This window comes from Squalius cephalus, assembly GCF_949319135.1.
Source record: "Squalius cephalus genome assembly, chromosome: 13".
NCBI lineage: Eukaryota > Metazoa > Chordata > Actinopteri > Cypriniformes > Leuciscidae > Squalius > Squalius cephalus.
Genome location: NC_137134.1, coordinates 17294788 through 17316733, shown reverse-complemented (window position 1 = coordinate 17316733; position 21946 = coordinate 17294788). Strand labels below are relative to the sequence as shown.

Below are 21946 nucleotides of genomic sequence, written 5' to 3'. Positions count from 1 at the left end.
AAGATCTAAAACAAACGCAGCCCACAAATAGAAAATTAGGCTGTTATATAATGCAAAACCCATGTGTCCACAAAAGCAACTTTTTCATATTTATCTGTCCTTGTAGAAAGGAGAAACTGTCCTGTAATGAATTTCTCATAAAGCACTGCCCCTTGTTTCTACTCCCAGCAGTCACTGCTCTGCACGGCATCACGAATGCACACAAAAATACCAACATCTGGGTAGGGCTGCATAAACTGATGGAAATGAAACCAACATTGTGATGCAATTAATGAAACTCAAGGCAACTATTCAATTGGAAAAATACACACACACACACACACACAATATATATATTATATATATATATATATATATATATATATATATATATATATATATATATATATATATATATGCATATTTGACCACAAATGTTCTTCTTATATCAATATGACCATAAAAAAACTCCAGGGATGCACCGATATGAAAATTTTAGCTGGTACCGATAATTCTTTATTTTAGAAAGCCGATAACTGATATACTGGCCGATAAATCTAAATCCAAATTTGTATAAAAAATTGTATTACAATTTTATGTAGCCTATATTGCAGACTTAACGATAACATTAAAACTGATCATATATCGGCCGATACCAACATAGTGGCCGATATATCGTGCATCCCTAATAATTCCAATTCTAATTATTATTATTTTATTTTATAGCCATATTGATGTATAATCACATTTTTAACCAAATTGTGCAGCCCTACAAACAATCACAGCAAACCTGAAGCTTAAAAAAATATATAAATTTTTATTAAAAAGAAAATCTAAATGAAAATTTTTCTACAAATTGTACAGCCTACATCTATAATGCATTAAATATTTGTTTGCTTCAGAATTGTGGGTAATTAAGAAAAAATATTAAATATGCCAAAGACTATATACACTGATATGCCATACACTACATACACTGATTAACACATACACATACACTACATACACATACACTGATTAAGTGTCAGGTGCCTTATTTTGGGAATAATAGAAAAATATTAGCTTTAATATACTATCTTTATTTTACTTGCAAAATATTAGCTTTAATATATTGAATAAACCAATCTTTGGCCTATAATGCTGAAGATAACAGAAACATTAAATCTACATTTTCTTTAAGACTTAAAAAAAGAACATAATAAAATAATTATTTTCCAACAGTCAATTCAAGGAAACTAACTCGTCTTTGTCCTAAATTTAAGGCTGGACAATGCTGATGAGACATACCAGCCGTGGCCGCTAAAAAACAGCACTGAAACGTTAGAAACGGCTCTTTGTAAACACTCTTTTGTTGGAGTCGGGCTGAAAACATGCTCCTCTGGGGCTCCCTCGCCACTCCAAGACAGCCAGAGAACTAAATCAAAGGCACAAAACCACATTTCTTCCTTTCGAGTGGACCTACTGGTGAAACACCTGCCTAGACGCTTTCATTTGAGCGAAACCAAAAGGCACATCAAATATTGTAAGCATTTAATATTTAAGATAAGAGAAAGTGATTTCCTGTCATGTCGAGGTATATTTGATCTGCTAATTCTGATTTTTGAAGAGAAAAACATCATAGCAGCTAGCCAAGAAAGACATGAGCAAAGCAAAAGGCCTGAATAATGCTGATATAGCTTTGTGCAACCTTGCCTTTTAATCCTCAATTTTAAGATTACTTTTACCTTGGCTTTTTGGATTTAAATTGCACTTTGCACTAATGGATCCACCTTGCCTCCCGTCTTTACATGGCATTGCTATGGCAACAGAGCATGAGTGAACAGCGGAGACGGGAAACTGTGACTGTTTGTGACGATGCAGCGCCGCTAGGATTTGATTGTCAAGTTTGTCTAGCTGTTGAATGAGGATTAATATGGGAGTATCGACAAAAAGGAGTTGAAGAACTCTGGATGAGTTATATGAGAATAAACTGGAGCTGGAAGTATTGAAAAGTATAGTGCCATGACTTCACAGTTAATTAGAATTTGAGAAGAATCTCAAAAAGCGGGAAAGCAGAAAATACCCAATCACCATGCGGGCCCTGGGAGCCTTTGTCAGTACAGTAAAAATGACATGGATGCTCCGATCAGGATTTTTACAGTCAATACGACTACTGATTTCTCGTCATCATGCTGATACCGATATCGGCCAATTATGATGACAAGAAAACGGTAGATGTGTAGGCTAAAAATCCTGAATGGAGCATCCCTCTCATTTACTCACCAACAAGCATCCAAATATAATAGTTAAAATGACAGAATAATTAAATGTACATTTCCCCAGTAAATCACAATAATGTTTTGAAAAAATTCCCTTAATTATAGGAAAAATCTCAAAAAGCAGAAAACCAGGAAATACCCAACCACCATGTGCGCCCTGGGAGCCTGCGACAGTATAGAAAACACTATGGCACAGAATGTTCTCAAATCAAAGTTAAATACTAACAAGAACCTAATAACATAAAAAGTAAAAGAATGGTTCACCCAAAAATTTAAATTAGGCATCATTTACTATGGACGCTCCAATCGATCGGCCACAGACCGGTATCAGCTGATAATCACATTCTGTAACTTGATCAGTAGTCACTAAATTTGGCCGATGTCACGAACCAATCGCAATTTAATGATGTAAAACTGTAAAAAGTCGCCACGACGTGCATGCAAACAGTACACCGATGAGGCAATTGCGCCTCATTCTTCTTTGTAACTTAGCAAAAACATTTATAAACCAAAGTATATCACACGTCTTTATTTAGAACAGGTTGTATCAATTCAAACAAGCCCACACACAACATAACATGATATTTCATATATATACACTCACCTAAAGGATTATTAGGAACACCTGTTCAATTTCTCATTAATGCAATTATCTAATCAACCAATCACATGGCAGTTGCTTCAATGCATTTAGGGGTGTGGTCCTGGTCAAGACAATCTCCTGAACTCCAAACTGAATGTCAGAATGGGAAAGAAAGGTGATTTAAGCAATTTTGAGCGTGGCATGGTTGTTGGTGCCAGACGGGCCGGTCTGAGTATTTCACAATCTGCTCAGTTACTGGGATTTTCACGCACAAACATTTCTAGGGTTTACAAAGAATGGTGTGAAAAGGGAAAAACATCCAGTATGCGGCAGTCCTGTGGGCGAAAATGCCTTGTTGATGCTAGAGGTCAGAGGAGAATGGGCCGACTGATTCAAGCTGATAGAAGAGCAACTTCGACTGAAATAATCACTCGTTACAACTGAGGTATGCAGCAAAGCATTTGTGAAGCCACAACACGCACAACCTTGAGGTGGATGGGCTACAACAGCAGAAGACCCCACCGGGTATCACTCATCTCCACTACAAATAGGAAAAAGAGGCTACAATTTGCACGAGCTCACCAAAATTGGACAGTTGAAGACTGGAAAAATGTTGCCTGGTCTGATGAGTCTCGATTTCTGTTGAGACATTCAGATGGTAGAGTCAGAATTTGGCATAAACAGAATGAGAACATGGATCCATCATGCCTTGTTACCACTGTGCAGGCTGGTGGTGGTGGTGTAATGGTGTGGGGGATGTTTTCTTGGCACACTTTAGGCCCCTTAGTGCCAATTGGGCATGGTTTAAATGCCACGGCCTACCTGAGCATTGTTTCTGACCATGTCCATCCCTTTATGACCACCATGTACCCATCCTCTGATGGCTACTTCCAGCAGGATAATGCACCATGTCACAAAGCCTGAATCATTTCAAATTGGTTTCTTGAACATGACAATGAGTTCACTGTACTAAAATGGCCCCCACAGTCACCAGATCTCAACCCAATAGAGCATCTTTGGGATGTGGTGGAACGGGAGCTTCGTGCCCTGGATGTGCATCCCACAAATCTCCATCAACTGCAAGATGCTATCCTATCAATATGGGCCAACATTTCTAAAGAATGCTTTCAGCACCTTGTTGAATCAATGCCACGTAGAATTAAGGCAGTTCTGAAGGCGAAAGGGGGTCAAACACAGTATTAGTATGGTGTTCCTAATAATCCTTTAGGTGAGTGTCAGTAGTCAGTAGTCATATCTATCGACTGTACAAATCCTTATCGGAACATCCTTATTATTTACTCACCATCAAGCATCCACATGTAATATTTAAAATGACAGAAGAATTAAATGCACATTTCCCCAGTAAATCAGAATAATATTTTGAAGAAATTCCCTTAATTATAGGAAAAATCTCAAAAAACGGAAAACCAGGAAATACCCAATCACCATGTGCGCCCTGGGAGCCTGCGACAGTAAAGTAGCAATTATCACACAAAATACTCGAATCAAATGTAAATACTTACAAGAACCTAATAACAAAAAGTACTGCCTCTATTCATGATCAACAAGCACTGATGCGGAGAGACATGAAGTAGGTCAAGTGTGCACACTGCGCTGGTTTGTGAATTATGCACAAGTCTACGTCTCGAATGCAATACCTTTAGTTTGGGTTCATGCATGCATATGTATGTAAACTACATATAAAATATGTTACTGGACAGCTCAAATTCAGATGGCTGGACTTCAGCTAAAAGTACGGTAACTAAAGGACTCAAAAGGTAGTCGCTGCATCGCATAGCTGTTCATTTTTTGTATAACGGCCGAGCATATTTCCTCAGAAAATGAAAAAAAAAAAAAAAAGATCAGTGCTGTCACATCATCAGTTGCCTACTGTGCATGTAAGTAAATAACACCCATCGCTGAGGAGCCCACAGCACTAAATGTGACTCTCTCTCGTTGTCTGCCAGGGCCAGATATAGCATCATGTCATTAAGAGGCTGGATTCTTGCATCTCTGGTGTTATAATTTACACTTGTCAAAACATTCATTAGTCTTAATTAAGCACAATTCATTCTCAGAAGAACGATGCAGGTGAGCAGTTTGTACCAACATGAAAATACAGTCTCATTACACAACAACATCATAGATGAGGATATGGGTTTGTTAACAGAGGAAGTGTGATTACATTGTTTAACAATATATATTAGCCTAAATATTCATTAAATATATAGTAAAAATGTAAATTAAATATAAAATTAACATTTATTTTTAAAATGCATCCATTTGCTATATACACTACAGAACATTATATATATATATATATATATATATATATATATATATATATATATATATATATATATATATATATATATATAAAAATAAAATACATATTATATTTATTCATAAAATATAAATTAAAAATAGAATTAAACAAAACAATGCTTTTTCATGTTTCACAATGTCAGACACACACACACACACACACACATGTATATATATATATATACATATACAGTATATATACATACAGTATATATATATATATATATATATATAAACACATATATTAATTATAATTATATACAATATGTTTATATATATATATATATATACACTGTATATATATATATACTGTATATATATAAACATATTGTATATAATTAATATAATTTAAATAATTGTATATATTAGAGAATAAATATATGCATATAATTTATTGTATATCTTTAATATAACTTATAATACTGTACATAAATTAAATATACAATTAAAAATGCATATATATTTAAAAAATATTTTAATGATATATTATAATAAAGATCTACATGTTGTATCAGATCTATGCGCTCTGTTAAATTACATGAAACCCTGAACACAATGACTATTATGACATTTTTTTCTCACTGTGGCGTGACTATGTGGGTGAGAGTGTGAGCTGCATATGCGTGCGTATGCATGTATTTTTGAGCGAGTCTATAATGTAGAATGAATGTGGGGTTGTGTGTGGGTGGGCGGCAGCTGCAGTAGCAAATACGATTCTTCAGTAGAGACTAGAGAGAGAGAGACAGAGAGAGAAAGCAGTAAAGACATTTTCCCATACAAGATTTTCCTTACATTTTTTAACTAAAGTAAGAGTTAGATTTCCAAAACTTCCTACACAGTCCATCCAGCTCATGTGCAAACTAAGAATGTCACAATTATAATGTCAGAGCTATAAACACACCTATCACCGTCCAATGACGACAGGGGTCATTTACATATATTAAATGTCTTAAAAAGTCTTAAAGGTACAGTAGCAAAAATGCTGTTCAATTAGAAAGGTCAGAGAGAAGATGAAAAATGTTTTACTGTTTTAAAGGGTTAGTTCACCACAAAAAAATAAAATAAAAATAAATAAATTCTGTCTTTACTCACCCGTAAGACTTTCGTTCATCTTCGGAACACAAATGAACATCTTTTTATTTCTGAAAGATTTTTGTCCCTCCATTGAGTCTACACAACTACCACTTTGGTGCTTCAAAAAGTTCTTAAAGACATCGTAAAACTAATCCAAATGAATTGATCAATCGCTTTATATGATGAACAGATTGAATTTAGGCTTTTATTCACATATAAAAATTGATCAGCATAAACAGAAGCTCAACGGTCCTTGACACGTGAGAACAAACCTCATTGGTTCTTGCGGAAGCTCAAACGTGCTGCGTAACATGAGAATGATTCTCTTTTTTTATCGCACGTCATGCAAGCATGCTTGAGCTTCCGTTTATCATAACTGATGTGAGCGTTGATGAATGTTTACATCTTAATAAAATCCTAAATTCAATCTGTTCATCATATAAAGCAATCGAGTCTCTTTATAAAATTTGGAATAAACCACTCAATTCATATGGATACGATCTCTTTATGATCTTTTTGAAGCGTCAAACTGGTAGTTGTGTAGCTGTCTATAGTGGGACAGAACTCACTCCGATTTATTTAAAAAGATCTTCATTTGTGTTCCGAAGATGAACGAAAGCCTTATGGGTTTGGAACGACATGAGGGTGAGTAATTAATGACAGAATTTACATTTTTGGGTGAACTAAAACTTTAAATCCTTACAAGTGGATTTAAAAAAAAAAAAAAAAAAGTTTATGCCAAAGCACTTTTACTTTCAAGAACATTTCAATGCACAAGCAGATAAAACTCTGATCACCTCACAAAACTCTGACAGGATTTGCCTCTCACATCCAAAATAGAAGCCCCGCTGAATTATTGATGGCAAAACGCCGCAGTCGTTCAATTGGTGCAGTCAAACCTTATTAATGTGTGTGGTTTCTGCAAAACAGCAGGACTCTGTCATCAAAACCAAAGCAGTGTCCTATCACTTTCATCCCAAAAGAACAGGAGATAAGTCAAGTAAACTGGCTCTAAATGCAGCATTTTTAGTGAATAAATATATCAAGATATAAAAGTCTTATTGATAACCAGTAAAATTGAAAATATATTGAGAATACGAATCATTTTCAGTATCAATTAAAAACGAGAATTGTTAACGATTAGTTTGTGTCCACACATCTGATATCTGTTGTAGTTTATCCACTTCCTCCCCGCACTTTTACAGTACTTGCATGTTCATTCATTGACACGCCTCCATGAGATGAGGGCTTTGAAAAAGCTTGATATTTTTTGGTTTGACATGCGTTTCTGACGCGGAATGCTGATCCTTGCAGTTCCCGTGTTTATTTTGGCGCTCGCTCGAACTCAGTGAGGTGTTTTCCAATGCAACTTTGCTGCGTGCCGTCTTATTTTATTAGCAGTGGTGATCTCACCAAAAAAATTCACATTTTTGGACCGTTTTAGTCACAATATGGAGCCCAGTTTCTGTCACAATTTCTTTAAGTTAAACCGGACTTTTATTTTGACATGTTGCCATGTAGACCTTTGGATTTCTCTGTGTTAATGATATGACGATAGTTTTTCTCAAATAAAACTGTAAAATGCTCATGAAGTGACTCTCAGAGCGGCTCTGGAGATGAAGTTCATGCATTCATGTCCTCATATCGTGAGAGGGCAGAGGCTGAAAACACCGCGAGCGTCACGCATGCTTCAGTGTATGTGTGGTAAATGAAACCGCACATCTTCTGTGCCATTCAGAGACACGCAGAACATGCAGGGTTCATATTCAAATAGTCTATTTGCGGTTTAATATTAATACAGTCTATATCGAGATTTTTTTTTTACGTGTACTGACCTGCTTTTGATTTATTTATAAAAAAAATTGACAAATTATACAGTAAATTCAGTTTTTAGGACTGGATTTTTAGATTCCGTCCGCATTTTCCACATTGCGGAAATCATAGAGCCCTAAATGCTGGCAGACTGACTAATAGACTAATAAACACTAATAGGCCAATAAAATCCATAATTTCAGTGATGCAGTTTTTATGTGGCTATTTAATAAAATTCACAAGCCAGACTCAAACCCACATTACCCACATTAGCACCAATTGCCGCACCAAAGCTCCAACATAATCTAGGGTTTAACTTCAGGGATATTAGTTGGAAAGCCAAAATGCAGCTAAGAAACTGAGATATGGGTCCTTTACGACACCTCAGTGAGACTAATTCTGCCAATAATAACCCAACGGAAGCATAAAACATTTCTACACTATGATGCAAAGACAGCAGCATTTTCTCAAAACGGGGCCGCCACAAAGCCATAGCCAAACAACCCACGGCGCGAGGCTAAACAGGTTAAAGTTGAGCACGGGAAGACTGACAGATCTTGTAGTCAGGCAGCTTACTGTAGCAGAGCTGGTGTATATCAGCAGACAGATGGACGGCTTTCTGATGCTAATGAGGATTTGTGGCCTGTGAGTTCAAGGTGCTGAAACGTTCATTGGTCTGTAGAAGAGATCAAGCCATACAAGCCTGAATCAATGAACGCAGCTAGGCGTTCAGCTACATGCAGAAACAATAGCTCTGGGACTCTAATTTGTAGAGAAATAACTACCAGCCGAGCAATGTGATCACTTAATATAATAAAAATAATCAATTTGTCACGGGGAGCACAGAATATTGTAACAAGTATCATTATTGGCACTATGCAAAATCGTTATTCACGCAGCGAAGAGATTGTTTGCGATGATATGTGCTCCGTTGAGGCTGAGGAAGCCAGAGGCACAGCAAACAGCGGCGCGGTAATTAAATATCAACAGGAAGTCACACACACAACAACAGCACTCTTTATATTTTTAAAGCAGATGCTATGAGCTCGAAATATGTCTTTAATTAAACACATTGACAAAATGAAAAACATAAAACAGGGAGAGAATTATAAGTTGTCTATCCAATGCACATTCTGTGCCTTTCAAAAGCTGCTTTTGGTTTAAAGACAACACGAAAGTACGAAACAACACATTTTACTTCAGTAACGTGACGCACTTCCTAGGGAGGCAAGATAGACCTGTTCCATACTGAATAGTGGCCGAAATTTAGAACACCTTTGTTGTCATCTATCGCTCACTTAAAGTGTTGTTGTCGTTAACTTAAACGTTTCATTTTTTATAAATAATGCTGAAATAAAATAAATAATAAATACTTGATGAAAAAAGTACTGTAATGAAAATTTTTTAAATAAACGAAAATTAGAAATGTCGCCTTGGCAAGTAACTGAACTAAAAGTTTGTTGAACTACTAAAAATACTAAAACTAAAACTGAAATACAAATAAATGATAACTAAATAGAAACATTTAAAACAAAAATTAATAAAGATGGACCTAAAATGAAAACTGAAAATATCAAAATAAAAGCTAACTCAAAATATTAATAAATATTATAATAGTATATAAATAACACTGGCTTAAAAGTTTAGGAGTGTTTTTGAAACACTATTTTTCAAAACACTGTAAAATCTTTTGTAAATCCAAAATTAATATTCATTTTCATACTGTACATAATAATGTTGGTGATGGCAAAATTCATTTGTTGGATTTAAAATGATTGCTTGCAGTTTTTTACTGTTTTACTTTTTATTTATTTAGACAAAATTGCACATAATTCATTTTAATATCGGTTATTTATCAGTAAATAATCAATTTGTTTATTGTATCGGGCATCATTTTTATATCAGCGCATCTCTAGTAGTATTTCTGCTTAACACAGAATAACAAATATAATGTAGGATGGGGCGAGAAAAAAGGTGTGAACGAAAAGGTGTCGACAAACATGTAAATTTGTTTTCATATGCCTTTCAAAGGTGGGATTTATCTTAAATAGACGCCAGTCGGATATGTAACAAATTGAGAACCACATTCGAAAGTAAAAAAAAAATCGGAAAATTCAAATCTGGCAGACCGATAATTTAAAACCACTAATATAGGTCAATGCAATCCATCATTTTCAGTGATGCAGGATTTTGTGTGGCTATTTTATTTATTAAGCCAGACTCAAACCCACGGAACCTACATTAGCACCAATTGCTGCGGCCAAAGCTCCAACATAATCTTGGGTTTAACTTCAGGGAAATAAGTTGAAAAGCCAAAATTCAGTTAAAGGGGTGGTTGATTATGATTTCACTTTTCTAACTTTAGTAAGTGTGTAATGTTGCTGTTTGAGCATAAACAACATCTGCAAAGTTACAATGCTCAATGTTCAAAGCAAAGGGAGATGTTTGCTTTTAAAGAAATCGCTTTTTAAGGACTACAACAAACGGCTGGTTGGGACTACATGAGCTTCCTCCCCAGTTAGTGACATCACCAACTCTAAAATTTACATAAACCCCGCCCCCGGAACACGATTTATAGATTATCAAGACAGAATATGCTAATCAATGACTAGAAGATACCTCCACATCAGCTACATAAATTCATCAACTAACCATTCAGAAATGTCCCGTTGCTTCTACATGTTGCCCCTTCTTCTTGAGTCTCTCCATCATTGTCTGAATCCGCTTTGAACATAAAAGGCTAAAAGTTTTTGAAATTTTCAGTGCATGTCTGTGTGAGTGCAAGCTGTTGAAGCTCCGCCCTCTGTGCTGGGAGCAGCAGCTCATTTGCATTTAAAGGAACAGACACAAAATGGGGTGTTTTTGCTCACCCTCAAAAATTGACAATTTTAACATGCTATATAAAATTATCTGTGAGATATTTTGAGCTAAAACTTCACATACACACTCTGGGGACATCAGAGACTTATTTTACATCTTGTGAAAAGGGCATTATACCACTGAGATTTGGTCCTTTACCGACACCTTTGAGTCTAATACTGGCAATAATAACCCAAAGGAACATGTGTAAAAGGGTTCTCTCACCATCTGAATGGGTTTCTTTTGCAGGTCTCTCTCGGTCACCAGTCTCTCCTGGTCGGTGACGTACAGGCCCTTCTGAGCCAGAGCCTGGATGACGGCGTCATGACCCAGCAGAGGTTTGACGGCGTCGCTCTTCAGAATCAGACTCCCTGCTCGACAGTACAGCTCAGCCGACAGCAGCAGATCGGCCACTGGAGGCTTCAGGTGCTCCTGCTCGTACTGGTCCCTGTAGAAGGGCTCTTTCAGGTCTTCTGGAACGCTGTCTGCAAGATGACAGAACAACAGTTACCGCTGCTGCCATCTAAAGGTCCTGATTTACTCACAGAGAAGTTATTTTTCCTTCTTCACTTAGGGGTAAAAGTCAAGTCAAGTCAAGTCAAGTTTATTTATATAGCGCTTTTCACAACATAGATTGTATCAAAGCAGTTTCACAGTATTAAATTAAAACAATACATCAATACACTTAAAAATAAGTTCGAAATACGTGTTAGCAAATATCCCGAAAACTGATGAGAGTGGTGTTTAGGTGAATATGTATATTCCATGTCAAGGAATGCGGAGCCTCAAAGTCACACCTACCTATTACAAAATCACCATTGACCAATGACAGTACAAAGGTGTTTACTAGCCGGAGCAAACTTTTCCGGAAAGTTTTCGTTTAAAAAACTTCGTTTTTTGCCTGATTTTGTTCAAAATGATGTCACACCAGTTTTTTCATACTGTACATCACAATGCTGTGATGCCTAAATTCACTTGTAGCATTTAGAAATATTGATTTTAGTTTATTATTTATTTAGACAATAGTATAGAATTGTATTTATTGTTTTTTTCGTCCATAACTTAAATAATACATTATTATCGGCTTATCAGCATTGGTATTTAAACCTAAATAGTAGCCTACATAATATTCATAATATTAATCAGTCCCTGCAGTTTTTCACGGTTCCGCGATAGCGAAACACAAAAATCAACCAATATTTACCACTTGACTGCAAAGTAATTGCAAACAGCACAGTACTTCTTGAAGTTATTGACAAAGTATAAATGAAAAAATAAGAAACAAAATTCACATGCAGCATTTAAAAAGATTGATTTAAGTTTTTAGTGGTTTATTTTTATATTTAATCAGACAAAATAGTACAGAATTGTATTATCGGTTATTTATTGGTTATTGGCCATAACAAAAATAATTATCAGCTTATCAGCATTGGTATTTACACCTAAATACCGTACATAATATTAATCATATTAATCAGTCCCACCAGTTTTTCGCAATTCCACGACTTTTTCTGCAATCCAGCATTATTCGCCATTTAACTGCAAAATAATCGCAAAAAAACACAGTACTACTTTCAGTTACTGACAAATTTGTGTAATAAAGAAACAGGCTTGAATGAGAAAATAAGATGTGGAAAATAAAAATGCAGAATTAGCGGTACTTGCACTGTTCTTATTTTTGAAACCAAAAAAATGTATAATAATTAAAAAAATAACGATATGTTGTTTAAAAGTTTTTGGTAAGATTAAAAAATAAGCTTTCTGCATTTTGCTCGTATATGCAAATTTTCCTAATTCTGGAAATCACTGCCACAAAATTGGACATTTTGATTGCAAAATTCACAAAAGAATCTGGTGAAATTGATTAATATTACTTTTTGCACTTCAGTCGGCGAGATTTTTTTCTGAATTTCAAAGATTTATGTACTTTACTTTTCATCTCCAGAACAGCTAAACATGGCTAAAACTCAGCTTGGTGTTTTCCGATCCTCAGTGCAAGTGTCATTTACTCTCACCCGGGAAGATGAGGAAAAGGAGACAGCCCTTAAAGGAAGCGAGGTCTAGCGGTATCTACCACACAGCAACAATATCAAAAATATCATAATCATAAGTTAACACGCTGACAGAATAAATGGGTTCACAGATCCGAATGAGGTCACAGTATCCATGGAGAACCGAGATGTTTAGCTATTTATGGAGAAGGGTGAGAGTTTGAGAGAACGCTTGAGTCCACACACATCCTTATTACCTGCTCATGGTTTCAATTTCATGATTGAACCTGATTGTGGTAATGATAAAAAAGATTTGAACCACTCAGTCTGTACAAATGAATGCCTTCATTTGAGACGTGGGAAAATATGGAATGGAAACTACCTTAAATGTTACTTAATAGCTATCATGAAAGGTTTTAAAATGGCTCTTCATCATAAAACAATAGATCAAACATTTCACTGATGGTATCAGGGCCACAAGGCGTTGACAATGTAAGTCAAAAATATGAGTGTGTGGAGCCGGACCGCGGTTGCCATGGCAACAATAGGGAGGCAGATCGATTCCCCTGCCATACGTATGTAGCCAGGAGCTCCTCACGAGCTTCATCAAAGACAGATGGAGAAACACAGAAGGAGAGAGAGGAACTGCACAGGTGTTTATATTCTGAACAATACATCCAATAATCATGGTATATTCACAATGATTTAGCTGGCTATATACAATTAAGCAATATTGTAAATATTCCAATGATTTTAATACACTTTGTAATTATTTTCTGCGAGTCCGCTGCATTTGGTTACATCTGTGAAGTCGTTCAAAAGTTAATCAGATTCAACGATTAATTTGCGTTGTCACAATTCAGTCTTTAATGTAATTAAATTGTTTTAAGAAACACATGTTTAGGCAAAAATTGCTTTATAATTATTTTTTTTGGTGCATTTAATCGCTAAAAATATTTCCATTTAGTAAAAAATATTGTAAAAACTGATTATTTTACATAAATACAGCAAGTACGTAAAAAAGACAGATTTCGAGATTTGAATTTTTTAACATTTTTAAAATTAAATTTGAATATTTTTCATATATCATTTTTATTGGAAAATAAATCAAACACATACACAGTAGGTCCAGGAAAATCTGATAAAAATATTACATAGGACTGTCAATCAATAAAAATATTATCTAAATAATTATACAGATTTCTGTATTTAATCATTCCCACCTAATATTATATTACACTTTGTTATCAAAAATATATTTTCACAGTGAATCTGTAAATTAATGTCGAAACAACATAAATACATAATATATTTTTGGTGTTATGTTTGGTGTTTGGTATAAGTGCTATGAAAGAAGGTCCCTGATTCTAATACTGATGACACTATTAAATACATTTTAGACTTTTTATTAAGGGGACAAAGTGAGTAATAGTTAGAGCTGCACGATTCTAGATAAATTGAGAATCACAATTTATTTTGGTTTCAAACAGATCTAAATAACTAAATAAAATAACATGTAAATTACTAGAGGATCTGACCAAATATTAATTGCTGCAGTCTATTTAAAATATATATATATATTAATAAGAATGAATATTTTAAAAATAATTGATTTGAATGAATAAATGATTCAATGACTCACTCATAAAGACTTTTGAACTAGCGCTTTTGAACAAATCTCTTGGATGAATGATTCACTGACATACATTTTTAACAGTCACTTGTCGCCACCTACTGGTAAAATTGATACAACCGTTATTTAAAGCACCATGTGCTTCAAAAGGTGATTTGCTCTACTTTGACATCAGTGTTTATATCTGAGCTATAAACATCCGGGCCATATGTGCGTTGAGAGTCGAGTTCTGGCAGACGGTTGACCTCTGTCCTAACGTATGAGAAGGCATTTATTAACCCAGACGTATGAATTACTTTTATGAAGGACGGATGCACTTTTTGGAGCTTCAAAAACTCAGGCACTATTAAATGACATTATAAAACTGGAAAGAGCAAGATTTTTTATAAATATAACTGACTGTGTTTGGCTGACAGAAGAAAGTCATGTACACCTAGGCTTGAGTTTTATTTCACACATTAATTTTCACAATTAAGAAGTAAAAAACCGTTCCGTTTTCAGAAACTAACGTGCAATCAAGAAATAATGCATTCAGGAGATGGAAAGAGAACAGAGTGCATGCCATTAAATGAGCAATTTATTATCTCTATCTGTCCCAACTGACCAAACTGGATCAATGGAAAAGCTTTTATGGACTTTAAGCTGACCACTCATTCATTCAAATAACCAGTTGTATTTCATTTCACTGGCGGCATCATACATATATTAATTTAAAGTCCTATTATGTTTCAAATATTACTATTGTGGTTTGAAATGTGTTGATTAAATCATTCTTTGTGGACAAATAGCCTTTTATCAGTTGTACTAAGGTTACACCTCAAGACAAGTCAACAAATGGGTCAACAACACCCTTTAAGGCCTGTCAATCAAACTACTGAACATTTCCATATCCTCACCCTGGAGTTCAGTGTCTTGTTCTGCGAGTTTAAGGTCACTTTAAATCAGAGATGCTAAACAATCACCATTCTGACAGGAAGAGTTGTCATTTGCGTCGCACATGGGCCTGAAGACCTGACTGTGCATTTTAATGAGAGGACCTAAAGGAGAGCAGATGGCTGGTGGATACATCAGTTAGCCAATCACAACGGGTCTGCACAATGTTAAACTAAACAGTTCAGTGACTTACTAGCTAGCGAATAAACACGGACGTCAATCTGTCAATCTAGATGTCAAGCTTGAAACTTCATTAACTATATTTATGAGCATCATATGGTCAAATTTAGCACACAAAGTGACTAACTATGAGCTGACAATCGGTCACATTGTTCACCACAGTGTCAATGAACACTTTTGAACTCTGTGGCTCATATATCCCTTTTTGGTTTTTGTTTATTGATTTTCTGACTGATGTTTTGATATCAAATTGCACTGAAAGTCAGTCTCCTTATGAAAAAGAAGTGGAAGTGCACTTCAAATCTTAAAAGTATATATTTTTTAAAAATGTACTTGCAGATAATATATTGATGAAAAGGCCACTTAATGTACTTTAAGACAGTACACTTTCATGACTATGTTTCTTAACACTTAAGTACATTTTTAAAATGTGCACTTTGTAATAATGTCAAATTAAAAGATTTACTTTACATTTTAAATAATTGTTCGAATAATCTTTTGTTGTGCTTTTAAGAAGTGCACTTATTGTAAGGTGTTGACTAACATACTAAAGCACTTGTAAAGGTCTTGAATATAATTTCTGTATAATTCTGTAGTGTGTTATTCAATATTATATTTTAAATTATTATATTTTAAATTAAATAAATTCAACTTCATCTATATTTAACCCTCTGGTGCTCTTCAGTAATTTTTTGACTGAAAAATTGTAAATTTCAATTTTTTACTTCATCGGAACGGTACGAAACTTGGTAAAGGTTTTGGCACTTGCTATGGACATGATTCGAAAAGGTTAAATGTTCCTGAAAAAAAATAGTCACACTTGTATTGTTCGGTTTGGAAACTGTATTGGAAACAAATAGGAGACGAATATCATCTAGTGGAAACGTTTGGTACTGCGCCCTAACAAAATCGTATTGAAAGCTCATTTTTTGCGATATCAACCTTAAATTTGGAACAAAACTTGTTTAGCCTAGATTTATGGCTTTGATTTTCTCATAGTTTTAGAGTAAAACATGCTTTGTAAAATATATATAATAATTTAGTACTATAAAATCCCCTAAAAATACAAAATATTCAATAAAAACATTAGCAAATTAAAATACATTAATTTAAATGAAATTAAAAAACAATCTGCCATTTTTGATCGCCATGCAAATAGAAGCAGAGAGTTAAATACATGACATACAATTATCAATAAAAATGACATTAAAGTATATTTTAGTTTACTTAAATTCTTGTCGGAAGAACACTATGAAATATTGTATCAAGAAGTATTTATGAAATTGAAAAAAGTTACTCTGAGGTCCTTAGAAGACGAAAATGTCAAAAAACTGTAATAAAAATGGTGCACAGACTTAAGTTTGGGTCGATTTTCGTTGAAGTAAAAAAACAAAAGTTAAAGAAGTGAAACAAAAATTTATAGAGGTTTAAGTTTATGAAAATGATTTATGAACATTATTTTATATAAAATATTTTTTTTTTTTAAAACATGTAAAACTAAATCAAGGCCATTAATCTAAACAAGTTGTGCTCCAAATTTGAGGTTGCGATATCAAAAAAAAAAAAAAAGAGCTTTCAGTAAGATTTTGTATGGGCACAGTACCAAATTTTCCCAATTAGATGCCAGCAAAGCTTTCCTCTCTCAAATATTATACGCACACACAATTTTTTTATTACACATATACAAACCACACTCTGACATCCATACCAACACACCCACATAATTATACCTGCATAATTCATCCAATTTGGCTCTATAATATGCAGAAGCAAAAAACAGGAATAAAGCGAGTGTTTGCTTCATAGGCCAAACCTGAGAAAATGGCACCATCTGGTAAAAAATAGTAAAAATACAAATTTTGAAGCCTTGCCAACAGAACGAAAGCATATTAACAAAGACTATATCAATGACCCTGGGATTAAAAATTGCAGTTTTAATGGGGGCATTTTGTCCTTAAGGTCCTGAGTGGAACTATTTTGTGTTACTAGTGTAAAATAGATTTATGGGGGTGAAGTAGTAAAATTCCAATAAAAATACACACTTGTGCCAAAATGTATGCAGTTGGCATTAACAAAAATGAAAAACAAAAATGAAAAAGACAAAAATGTCCATTAGGAAGCAGAAGGGTTAATTGCGGCAAAAAACATTCTTAAGTTCAACTAATTGCATGTAATATAAATGTAATATAAATTAATAATAAACTATAATACATTTTCATTTAATTACAAAAAAATTTGTGTCTGGAATCTCTTTTAAAATCTTTTTAAAAGTATGCTAAAGTGTATTTCTTTTTCACAAGGATTTGTTTGAGTTTCCAGATAAGAAAGGCCATCACAAGACCATGTTTTACATATGCAATCAAAAATATTGTGTACTCTATATGTTGTATAAGATGTATAATGTTTCAAATAATGATTCTGCCAACACTACATGCTAATACTGAACTGTTTGCATATTCATATATGAATTCATACGGTTATATTTACAAGGTACTCCAAGGTATTACCATGTTACATTTCTAAACTAAAAAAAGAAAAGAAAAAAGCATGGTGTTTTGTTAGTGTTAGTGAATGTTAGTCAGTGTCTAACATTTTACATTACACCATTCAGTACTGGCTACAATTAATAAACAGCAGCTATTTATGAAGCAGATTGAAATTATATATTGCAATTGTTGAATATTAATATTGTGTAACAATGTAATACAAAATCCTGTCAGACTCACTCCATGAGCAAAATGCAATCATTAGCCCTCTGATTATAACATGCATATATATATATATATATATATATATATATATATATATATATATATATATATATATATAATCTGGTTTTATTTCAATTTGATATCAAATGCATTCAAAGCAACACATTGGCAATGAAATCAAGAGACAAAGATGATGGCCGGTGGAGAAAGAGAAGCACGCCACCTACCTGTACCAAAGGCTTTGGCCACCAGCCATGTGAGGCTTGCTCTGATTTTTGCTCTATTAAAATCATAATGATCAAAAGACTTGATGGCAGGAACAATGAAAGTCTTTTTCGGGTCCCTGGAGTCGGTCAGATCTCCCATATTCACAGCGGCAGTGTCACATCCAGTACTCACAACGATGACATCTCTCCGAAGGAATTCAATGCCTCAAAGCTGACTTTTTGCTTTTTATCTCTCACATATACATTAGATTTTGTAACATACATGTGTCATAGCGCTGTTAAAACACTCGGCTGGGCTTATTTTCACATCAAATTCGGCAATAAAAGTGGGGTTCTGCCCATAGAGCTTCATCCATTCTGGTACCCCATTTGAATTCGGCTGTTTTTCTTCTTAATAATCCCGCATGTTCCGATTTAGATGAGGCGGGCGAAGTGTCGCTATCTAAAAAGTCTTTGTCTTGTTTAGGACCTCGCCATGCTCTGCCCACATATTCCCATCTGGATATTTACGGTTATTCTCCCTCTATTCATCCAGTGTCCTGCGGTCGGGCTCCCTGCAGCAGTGAGTGAGACTAAGTCATCTGCGCATGCGCGCTCCGCCCAACACGCCAACAACCCAAAGCTGCCAGAAATTGGATCCAGTGAAATTTAATAACAGATATTATTAATATGCTCTAAATACACATAAATGCAAATGAAATATATATTTTTTAATAAAAATCTTGATGCAATTTATTGTATTTTGTTAATAGTAAAAGCGTGTGATGGCGTAAATCATTAACTTTAGATTAAATAAACTTTATTTATCCCCTTTTAAGGGAAAATTCACAATGTTTGGTCGAGAGGTCTGCCGGTAATTTTTTTTTATAAATAATAATAATTGAAAATACAGTATCCACCACGAGTCTACTGCTGATCCATCTGCACATGCGCTGTTCGCCAAAATCTAAAATATTAAAATATAATTAATAATACAATTATTATTTTAGTGAACCTTAGTTCTCCAATGTTCTGTACATATACAAAGATATATATAAATAAAAAAATGTGGCTTTTTTATTGTGAAATAATTATTTTTATAAGCATATATAATTAGTACAATATTGTCGTATCCAATTAATAAACACACAAAAAATACAATACACAGCACAGGTAAATATTTTTCAATAAAGTCAAATATTTATCTTATTGAATTTTTAAGTCTTGCCGAATATGCATTAACTTTTATTCGGGACTTATATGGACTTCATTTTTATATATATTTTTAATTATGCATTATAACTGATATAATAACTTTTGATATAAAATTATTATTGTTGTTGTTGTTGTTTATAACCAGTTATCATAAGTACAATGATATCGTATTTCATTAATTCAACTTTAGTACAATACTTTGTCCAGGTCAATTTCATAAATCTAAAATTCGGTCTCAATAAAGGAAAATAATCTGACTGACCTCTAAATCTTGCGAAGATATACATAAATGCTTTATAATCTTAGTAGTTCAATTATATATTATGAACTGATTTAATAAGTATGATACCAACGTTATTACTACAGAGTTCTTAAATCTTTAAAAACTACAATGCCCAGCTTTACAGTAATGTTTACATGACGTCATATCTACGCGACTTTTTAGAAGCGGTTCCCTTCCGTCCACAGATCTCGGGTTCTCTGAAATAAAGCGTTTCCAGAATATATATAACCATCGTTTTTCTTTTCTTTTGTTTTAGTTAGTATCTGTGTGGTGAATGTGGGCAGAAAATGTTTATGCCGAGATCGCTAAAGCTCAAGAGAGCCCCTGAGTCTCATCAGCAGAACCCCAAGAGAAGCAAAACGACACCTGAAGACACTGTTTCTCCATCTCCATCTGACCTAGACACTGTTTCTACATCTCCAACTGACATAGACACTGTTTCTACATCTCCATCTGACCTCTGTCCTCCAGACGAGACTGTGAATATTGAAACAGAGGAGGAACCCGCTCAGATAGAGTCTGATGAAGAGGAGGAACCAGTGAAGTCATTCAAGAAGAACCAGAGATGGCCAGAGCCAGGAGAACCTGTGTGCGTCATGTGCGGTCGATATGGAGAATACATCTGCGATAAAACAGACAATGATGTCTGTAGCTTGGAGTGTAAAGGCCGTCATCTGGCTCAAATGTGCTTGGGTTTTGGCGAGAAGGTCTTTTCTAAAGTCCCACAGGAGGGTTCAAAGACATCTAATGCGTCAAACACTGACACTGAGAGTTACTCTTACAAAGAGGATGGTTTCATATCTGAACTGACTGAGGAGCAGGTTAAGAGAGTTCAAACAGAGCTGGCAATAGTGACAGCTGGCAGTGAGGTCTGCAGACCCATTATAGAGTTCGAACACTGTAACTTTCCCACAGCACTCAGGCTCAACCTGAAGAAGGCCGGTTATGAGGCACCCACTCCCATCCAGATGCAGATGGTTCCTGTGGGTTTAACCGGCAGAGATGTGATCGCCACTGCAGACACGGGCTCTGGGAAGACAGTTGCCTTCCTTCTTCCAGTGGTAATGCATGCACTCCAGGTAAAGACTACTGAACATCTTAAGTATTTATATAGAGCTTTAAAACAATACAGGATGTTTCTAGCATCCTCACATTGATTAGCAGTAAAATAACAGTATTCATTTAGTGTAAAATTAATCAATTATGAAAACAATCAGTTTTCAGTTTCAGCTGCAAAACAACTCCACAGAAGATAATAGTGTTTTCACACTATTAGATGGATAGATGGATGGATAGATAGATAGATAGATAGATAGATAGATAGATAGATAGATAGACAGGGATGGATGGATGTATAGATGGATAGATAGATAGATAGATAGATAGATAGATAGATAGATAGATAGATAGATAGATAGACAGGGATGGATGGATGTATAGATGGATAGATAGATAGATAGATAGATAGATAGATAGATAGATAGATAGATGGATGATGGATGTATAGATGGATGGATGATAGACAGACACAGACAGGGATGGATAGATAGATAGATAGATAGATAGATAGATAGATAGATAGATAGATAGATAGATAGATAGATAGATAGATAAATGGATAGATAGATAGATAGATAGATAGATAGATAGATAGATAAATGGATGGATGTATAGATGGATGGATGATAGACAGACAGACAGGGATAGATAGATGGATAGATAGATAGATGGATGGATGGATGGATGGATAGATAGATAGATAGATAGATAGATAGATAGATAGATAGATAGATAGATAGATAGATAGATAGATAGATAGATAGATAGATGGATAATGGATGGATGTATAGATGGATGGATGATAGACAGACACAGACAGGGATGGATAGATAGATAGATAGATC

General features: G+C 34.6%; 2 protein-coding genes across 4 annotated transcripts in view; one reads left to right on the top strand and one right to left on the bottom strand.

The window, feature by feature from the left end:
• The window catches only part of camsap2a (calmodulin regulated spectrin-associated protein family, member 2a), a 40489-nt gene extending 21383 nt beyond the window's left edge, over window positions 1–19106 (bottom strand). The window contains exons 1-2 of one of the 3 annotated variants that reach the window (XM_079890028.1): window positions 18566–19106; window positions 11116–11375 (exon numbers count right to left, since the gene is read on the bottom strand). In XM_079890028.1, the coding sequence (XP_079746154.1) occupies window positions 11116–11375; window positions 18566–18704 (399 nt within the window). In that variant the 5' untranslated portion in view covers window positions 18705–19106. The remainder of the gene's footprint in view (window positions 1–11115; window positions 11376–18565) is intronic. The other 2 variants (XM_079890029.1, XM_079890030.1) reach the window with 2 other exon arrangements.
• A 1070-nt stretch (window positions 19107–20176) lies between these two features.
• ddx59 (DEAD (Asp-Glu-Ala-Asp) box polypeptide 59) overlaps window positions 20177–21946 on the top strand; it is a 7095-nt gene continuing 5325 nt past the window's right edge. Inside the window, exon 1 of the mRNA XM_079891360.1 lies at window positions 20177–21121. Within this exon, the coding sequence (XP_079747486.1) occupies window positions 20330–21121 (792 nt within the window). The 5' untranslated portion in view covers window positions 20177–20329. The remainder of the gene's footprint in view (window positions 21122–21946) is intronic.